The sequence below is a fragment of the Bombina bombina genome, chromosome 6, assembly GCF_027579735.1.
Source record: "Bombina bombina isolate aBomBom1 chromosome 6, aBomBom1.pri, whole genome shotgun sequence".
Classification (NCBI taxonomy): domain Eukaryota; kingdom Metazoa; phylum Chordata; class Amphibia; order Anura; family Bombinatoridae; genus Bombina; species Bombina bombina.
Genome location: NC_069504.1, coordinates 62022492 through 62030360, shown reverse-complemented (window position 1 = coordinate 62030360; position 7869 = coordinate 62022492). Strand labels below are relative to the sequence as shown.

Below are 7869 nucleotides of genomic sequence, written 5' to 3'. Positions count from 1 at the left end.
CCATATGAAAAGGTGAAATTTGCATTAGTTAGTGCTAAAAGGGTGAGCCAAGAAAAAGGTTAATTACATGTTTTCAAATTATCTTAAATTCAAAAAACAACTTCAATACCCCTTTAAATGCCATAAACCAGCTGTAAGCCTACATCAAGATTGTGATGTGTATACAAATGAGCAATTTAATGCGACTAAACCATGATTGTTATGTACAGGTTTATTTACGAATAGTGCTTGTATTGAGCTGAAAACAAAATACTTAGACAAATGCTGTACTTCATACACACTTTTAATATGTACAAAAAAAACATACGTTCAAGACAACACAGATGCAATGCTGTTTTATGCTTCAATATAAAATAAAGAAACTGTGTATAAATGTCATAAAAACACTTTTCTGTTGCAACTCAATTCAGTGCATGAACTATGGGATGAAATATACATGGAATTCATTTATTATCATTTCTATATAAATGATAATAACGTTCATGCACTTAAAGACTGGTCTTGTACAGAAAGTAAAAAAAAATAGACCCAAATAAATCTAAAATATATTACAGATATCAATGAAAGCTTCTAAGAAATAATTGGATACAATAGAAATATTCTTTTAAAAAATATATATATTTCACAGAGCCAAAGTCGTTTTATTTATATTAGCACAAAAAGGAAAATGTCATGATTTATATATTCTTAGAACAAAAATATGCACTTGACACATATTGGTATAGGATTATAACAGGTTCTTATGATTATCCAATAGAGCAAAAACAACAATGCAAAATGGACAAAAAATGTCTCCAAAGTCTCTAAAATCATTTACTATAGTTATCAAATGTCTTGCAAATTCAGCTTGAAGACAAAATGCACCATTACACAAGGCGCTGTTTAGTAACAGCAATCAGTTGATTTACAAGATCCTGTAGCAGAATTTTCTTTGAGAAGTCTAATCTACGATCTGCCAGGAAGACCATCGTTTGAGACCTACGTTGGTCACCTTGGTACAAATCTATTCTGGAAGCAACAGCAGAACTGACCCTTCGGACTACAAAGTTCCTAGAGGACTAAAACAAAGTCTCAGTGAGCTTTGTGTTTTCTCTTTTTGTGCTTTTTATCTTTCTTCTTGCTGAAGCACGTGGTACAAAACCACTGTTCATTTTCTGGAGGTTCATCTGATATTCCAACACAAGGCCTGAAAAAGAATGAAAACACTTTAAACTTTTTGTAGACACCGAATTTAAAGGAAAGTTAAAAGCAATGGCTTGTTATTTTACTATACCCCCCCCCCCAAATTGTTTTTTTACAACCAACCACTAAAAACCTTTAGTTGGTACACAAACATTTGTTAAAGGGGCAGTAAAGCCAATATTAAACTTTCATAAATATAGAATATTTATTTCTTGTATTGAGTTTGCTTTGTTCCTCTTGGTATCCTTTGTTGGACAGTAGAATAAACCTAGGTAGGCTCAGGAGCAGCATGACATTGCCAGGAGCCTAGCTGGTTATTTGTGGCCACACCAATTGGCTCACCAGATGTGTTCAGCTAGCTCCCAGTAGTGCATTCTTACTCATATGAGCCTACCTAAATTTACTCTTCAACAAAGGATACCAAGAGAATATATATTTGATAATAAGTAAACTGGAAAATTATTTAAAAATAAATGCACTATTTGAGTTTACGTTTGACTTTAATGCCCCTTGACAACGCAGGCAAGTTCAGAAGGATTTAATACATATATATTGCAAATATACTATTTAACCCTTTCCAACCCTGTGCTGAGCAGGGGCTGATACATCCTGCATTATATTAGTCTGATCCCATCAATAGGGGTGATTCTCTTCTGAACTTTTTTTTCTTTTTAAAGGGACATTGCACTGTAAAAAAATGTCCCCTTCAATATGTTCCCAAATATCCATTTTACTGGCTGGAGTGTACAATATGTTCCTTTACCTTTATTTTGTCATTCAAAATGGCTATTTTTGCCTGTTAAAACCACCAGCTATACTGAAAATATGAATATTGCAGTATTGTCTATGGAGAAGAGAGCCTATCCCATTAATATTGTGTTCTTGCAGCTTCATATAAGTCCAATTAACTGTTTTCCTTTTAAAATATAAACTCATTATGCATAATTGTTGTTCTTTCATACACATGCTAGAACACTTTTTAGTACAATGTCCTTTTAAAGGGACATAATACTCATATGCTAACTCATTTGAAAGTTATGCAGCATAACTGTAAAAAGCCGACATGAAAATTAAACACCTGAACACCTCTGTAAAAAGGGAAGATATTTTACCTGAAAATGTCTTAAACCTTATGCTCACCAGAGTAAGTGATTTGTGAACAGTTACACTTCAGCTGCAAGTTGAAAAAAAAGCCAATCAGCAACAGCCATGCTAAGGTCATCCTTTGCGTTGCGGTGATCATGAGATTTCCCTGAAATCTTGTGTGATTTGATAGTAAACTGCCTTAAACTGAATAGGAAAATAACAGAATTGTGCCTGCACATGCTAGATACACACTTGCTTGCAAGTCCTGGGACTAGCATCCTGATTGGCTACAATATTGAATATGTATGCAATTTTGAGGAAAAAACAGAATTTATGTTTACCTGATAAATTACTTTCTCCAACGGTGTGTCCGGTCCACGGCGTCATCCTTACTTGTGGGATATTCTCCTCCCCAACAGGAAATGGCAAAGAGCCCAGCAAAGCTGGTCACATGATCCCTCCTAGGCTCCGCCTACCCCAGTCATTCGACCGACGTTAAGGAGGAATATTTGCATAGGAGAAACCATATGGTACCGTGGTGACTGTAGTTAAAGAAAATAAATTATCAGACCTGATTAAAAAAACCAGGGCGGGCCGTGGACCGGACACACCGTTGGAGAAAGTAATTTATCAGGTAAACATAAATTCTGTTTTCTCCAACATAGGTGTGTCCGGTCCACGGCGTCATCCTTACTTGTGGGAACCAATACCAAAGCTTTAGGACACGGATGAAGGGAGGGAGCAAATCAGGTCACCTAAATGGAAGGCACCACGGCTTGCAAAACCTTTCTCCCAAAAATAGCCTCAGAAGAAGCAAAAGTATCAAACTTGTAAAATTTGGTAAAAGTGTGCAGTGAAGACCAAGTCGCTGCCCTACATATCTGATCAACAGAAGCCTCGTTCTTGAAGGCCCATGTGGAAGCCACAGCCCTAGTGGAATGAGCTGTGATTCTTTCGGGAGGCTGCCGTCCGGCAGTCTCGTAAGCCAATCTGATGATGCTTTTAATCCAAAAAGAGAGAGAGGTAGAAGTTGCTTTTTGACCTCTCCTTTTACCAGAATAAACAACAAACAAGGAAGATGTTTGTCTAAAATCCTTTGTAGCATCTAAATAGAATTTTAGAGCGCGAACAACATCCAAATTGTGCAACAAACGTTCCTTCTTTGAAACTGGTTTCGGACACAGAGAAGGTACGATAATCTCCTGGTTAATGTTTTTGTTAGAAACAACTTTTGGAAGAAAACCAGGTTTAGTACGTAAAACCACCTTATCTGCATGGAACACCAGATAAGGAGGAGAACACTGCAGAGCAGATAATTCTGAAACTCTTCTAGCAGAAGAAATTGCAACTAAAAACAAAACTTTCCAAGATAATAACTTAATATCAACGGAATGCAAGGGTTCAAACGGAACCCCCTGAAGAACTGAAAGAACTAAATTGAGACTCCAAGGAGGAGTCAAAGGTTTGTAAACAGGCTTAATTCTAACCAGAGCCTGAACAAAGGCTTGAACATCTGGCACAGCAGCCAGTTTTTTGTGAAGTAACACCGACAAGGCAGAAATCTGTCCCTTCAGGGAACTTGCAGATAATCCTTTTTCCAATCCTTCTTGAAGGAAGGATAGAATCCTAGGAATCTTAACCTTGTCCCAAGAGAATCCTTTAGATTCACACCAACAGATATATTTTTTCCAAATTTTGTGGTAAATCTTTCTAGTTACAGGCTTTCTGGCCTGAACAAGAGTATCAATAACAGAATCTGAGAACCCTCGCTTCGATAAAATCAAGCGTTCAATCTCCAAGCAGTCAGCTGGAGTGAAACCAGATTCGGATGTTCGAACGGACCCTGAACAAGAAGGTCTCGTCTCAAAGGTAGCTTCCAAGGTGGAGCCGATGACATATTCACCAGATCTGCATACCAAGTCCTGCGTGGCCACGCAGGAGCTATCAAGATCACCGACGCCCTCTCCTGATTGATCCTGGCTACCAGCCTGGGGATGAGAGGAAACGGCGGGAACACATAAGCTAGTTTGAAGGTCCAAGGTGCTACTAGTGCATCCACTAGAGCCGCCTTGGGATCCCTGGATCTGGACCCGTAGCAAGGAACTTTGAAGTTCTGACGAGAGGCCATCAGATCCATGTCTGAAATGCCCCACAGCTGAGTGACTTGGGCAAAGATTTCCGGATGGAGTTCCCACTCCCCCGGATGCAATGTCTGACGACTCAGAAAATCCGCTTCCCAATTTTCCACTCCTGGGATGTGGATAGCAGACAGGTGGCAGGAGTGAGACTCCGCCCATAGAATGATTTTGGTCACTTCTTCCATCGCTAGGGAACTCCTTGTTCCCCCCTGATGGTTGATGTACGCAACAGTTGTCATGTTGTCTGATTGAAACCGTATGAACTTGGCCCTCGCTAGCTGAGGCCAAGCCTTGAGAGCATTGAATATCGCTCTCAGTTCCAGAATATTTATCGGTAGAAGAGATTCTTCCCGAGACCAAAGACCCTGAGCTTTCAGGGATCCCCAGACCGCGCCCCAGCCCATCAGACTGGCGTCGGTCGTGACAATGACCCACTCTGGTCTGCGGAATGTCATCCCTTGTGACAGGTTGTCCAGGGACAGCCACCAACGGAGTGAGTCTCTGGTCCTCTGATTTACTTGTATCTTCGGAGACAAGTCTGTATAGTCCCCATTCCACTGACTGAGCATGCACAGTTGTAATGGTCTTAGATGAATGCGCGCAAAAGGAACTATGTCCATTGCCGCTACCATCAACCCGATCACTTCCATGCACTGAGCTATGGAAGGAAGAGGAACGGAATGAAGTATCCGACAAGAGTCTAGAAGCTTTGTTTTTCTGGCCTCTGTCAGAAAAATCCTCATTTCTAAGGAGTCTATTATTGTTCCCAAGAAGGGAACCCTTGTTGACGGGGATAGAGAACTCTTTTCCACGTTCACTTTCCATCCGTGAGATCTGAGAAAGGCCAGGACAATGTCCGTGTGAGCCTTTGCTTGAGGAAGGGACGACGCTTGAATCAGAATGTCGTCCAAGTAAGGTACTACAGCAATGCCCCTTGGTCTTAGCACAGCTAGAAGGGACCCTAGTACCTTTGTGAAAATCCTTGGAGCAGTGGCTAATCCGAAAGGAAGCGCCACGAACTGGTAATGTTTGTCCAGGAATGCGAACCTTAGGAACCGATGATGTTCCTTGTGGATAGGAATATGTAGATACGCATCCTTTAAATCCACCGTGGTCATGAATTGACCTTCCTGGATGGAAGGAAGAATAGTTCGAATGGTTTCCATCTTGAACGATGGAACCTTGAGAAACTTGTTTAAGATCTTGAGATCTAAGATTGGTCTGAACGTTCCCTCTTTTTTGGGAACTATGAACAGATTGGAGTAGAACCCCATCCCTTGTTCTCTTAATGGAACAGGATGAATCACTCCCATTTTTAACAGGTCTTCTACACAATGTAAGAATGCCTGTCTTTTTATGTGGTCTGAAGACAACTGAGACCTGTGGAACCTCCCCCTTGGGGGAAGTCCCTTGAATTCCAGAAGATAACCCTGGGAGACTATTTCTAGCGCCCAAGGATCCAGAACATCTCTTGCCCAAGCCTGAGCGAAGAGAGAGAGTCTGCCCCCCACCAGATCCGGTCCCGGATCGGGGGCCAACATTTCATGCTGTCTTGGTAGCAGTGGCAGGTTTCTTGGCCTGCTTTCCCTTGTTCCAGCCTTGCATTGGTCTCCAAGCTGGCTTGGCTTGAGAAGTATTACCCTCTTGCTTAGAGGACGTAGCACCTTGGGCTGGTCCGTTTCTACGAAAGGGACGAAAATTAGGTTTATTTTTTGCCTTGAAAGGCCGATCCTGAGGAAGGGCGTGGCCCTTACCCCCAGTGATATCAGAGATAATCTCTTTCAAGTCAGGGCCAAACAGCGTTTTCCCCTTGAAAGGAATGTTAAGTAGCTTGTTCTTGGAAGACGCATCAGCCGACCAAGATTTCAACCAAAGCGCTCTGCGCGCCACAATAGCAAACCCAGAATTCTTAGCCGCTAACCTAGCCAATTGCAAAGTGGCGTCTAGGGTGAAAGAATTAGCCAATTTGAGAGCATTGATTCTGTCCATAATCTCCTCCAAAGGAGGAGAATCACTATCGACCGCTCTTATCAGATCATCGAACCAGAAACATGCGGCTGTAGCGACAGGGACAATGCATGAAATTGGTTGTAGAAGGTAACCTTGCTGAACAAACATTTTTTTAAGCAAACCTCTAATTTTTTATCCATAGGATCTTTGAAAGCACAACTATCCTCTATGGGTATAGTGGTGCGTTTGTTTAAAGTGGAAACCGCTCCCTCGACCTTGGGGACTGTCTGCCATAAGTCCTTTCTGGGGTCGACCATAGGAAACAATTTTTTAAATATGGGGGGAGGGACGAAAGGAATACCGGGCCTTTCCCATTCTTTATTAACAATGTCCGCCACCCGCTTGGGTATAGGAAAAGCTTCTGGGAGCCCCGGCACCTCTAGGAACTTGTCCATTTTACAAAGTTTCTCTGGGATGACCAACTTGTCACAATCATCCAGAGTGGATAATACCTCCTTAAGCAGAATGCGGAGATGTTCCAACTTAAATTTAAATGCAATCACATCAGGTTCAGCCTGTTGAGAAATGTTCCCTGAATCAGTAATTTCTCCCTCAGACAAAACCTCCCTGGCCCCATCAGACTGGGTTAGGGGCCCTTCAGAAATATTATTATCAGCGTCGTCATGCTCTTCAGTATCTAAAACAGAGCAGCCGCGCTTACGCTGATAAGTGTTCATTTTGGCTAAAATGTTTTTGACAGAATTATCCATTACAGCCGTTAATTGTTGCATAGTAAGGAGTATTGGCGCGCTAGATGTACTAGGGGCCTCCTGAGTGGGCAAGACTCGTGTAGACGAAGGAGGGAATGATGCAGTACCATGCTTACTCCCCTCACTTGAGGAATCATCTTGGGCATCATTGTCATTATCACATAAATCACATTTATTTAAATGAATAGGAATTCTGGCTTCCCCACATTCAGAACACAGTCTATCTGGTAGTTCAGACATGTTAAACAGGCATAAACTTGATAACAAAGTACAAAAAACGTTTTAAAATAAAACCGTTACTGTCACTTTAAATTTTAAACTGAACACACTTTATTACTGCAATTGCGAAAAAACATGAAGGAATTGTTCAAAATTCACCAAATTTTCACCACAGTGTCTTAAAGCCTTAAAAGTATTGCACACCAAATTTGGAAGCTTTAACCCTTAAAATAACGGAACCGGAGCCGTTTTAAACTTTAACCCCTTTACAGTCCCTGGTATCTGCTTTGCTGAGACCCAACCAAGCCCAAAGGGGAATACGATACCAAATGACGCCTTCAGAAAGTCTTTTCTAAGTATCAGAGCTCCTCTCACATGCGACTGCATGCCATGCCTCTCAAAAACAAGTGCGCAACACCGGCGCGAAAATGAGGCTCTGCTTATGCTTTGGGAAAGCCCCTAAAGAATAAGGTGTCTAAACCAGTGCCTGCCGATATTATTATATCAAAATACCCAGATAAAAT

The 7869-nt window shown here is 41.4% G+C and overlaps 1 protein-coding gene across 2 annotated transcripts in view; it reads right to left on the bottom strand.

Annotated features, from left to right (window-relative positions):
* Window positions 1-265: 265 nt before the first annotated feature.
* TAF3 (TATA-box binding protein associated factor 3) overlaps window positions 266-7869 on the bottom strand; it is a 398541-nt gene continuing 390937 nt past the window's right edge. For both annotated transcript variants that reach the window (XM_053716436.1, XM_053716437.1), the window contains exon 7: window positions 266-1186. In XM_053716436.1, coding sequence (XP_053572411.1) covers window positions 1072-1186 — 115 coding nt within the window. In that variant the 3' untranslated portion in view covers window positions 266-1071. The remainder of the gene's footprint in view (window positions 1187-7869) is intronic.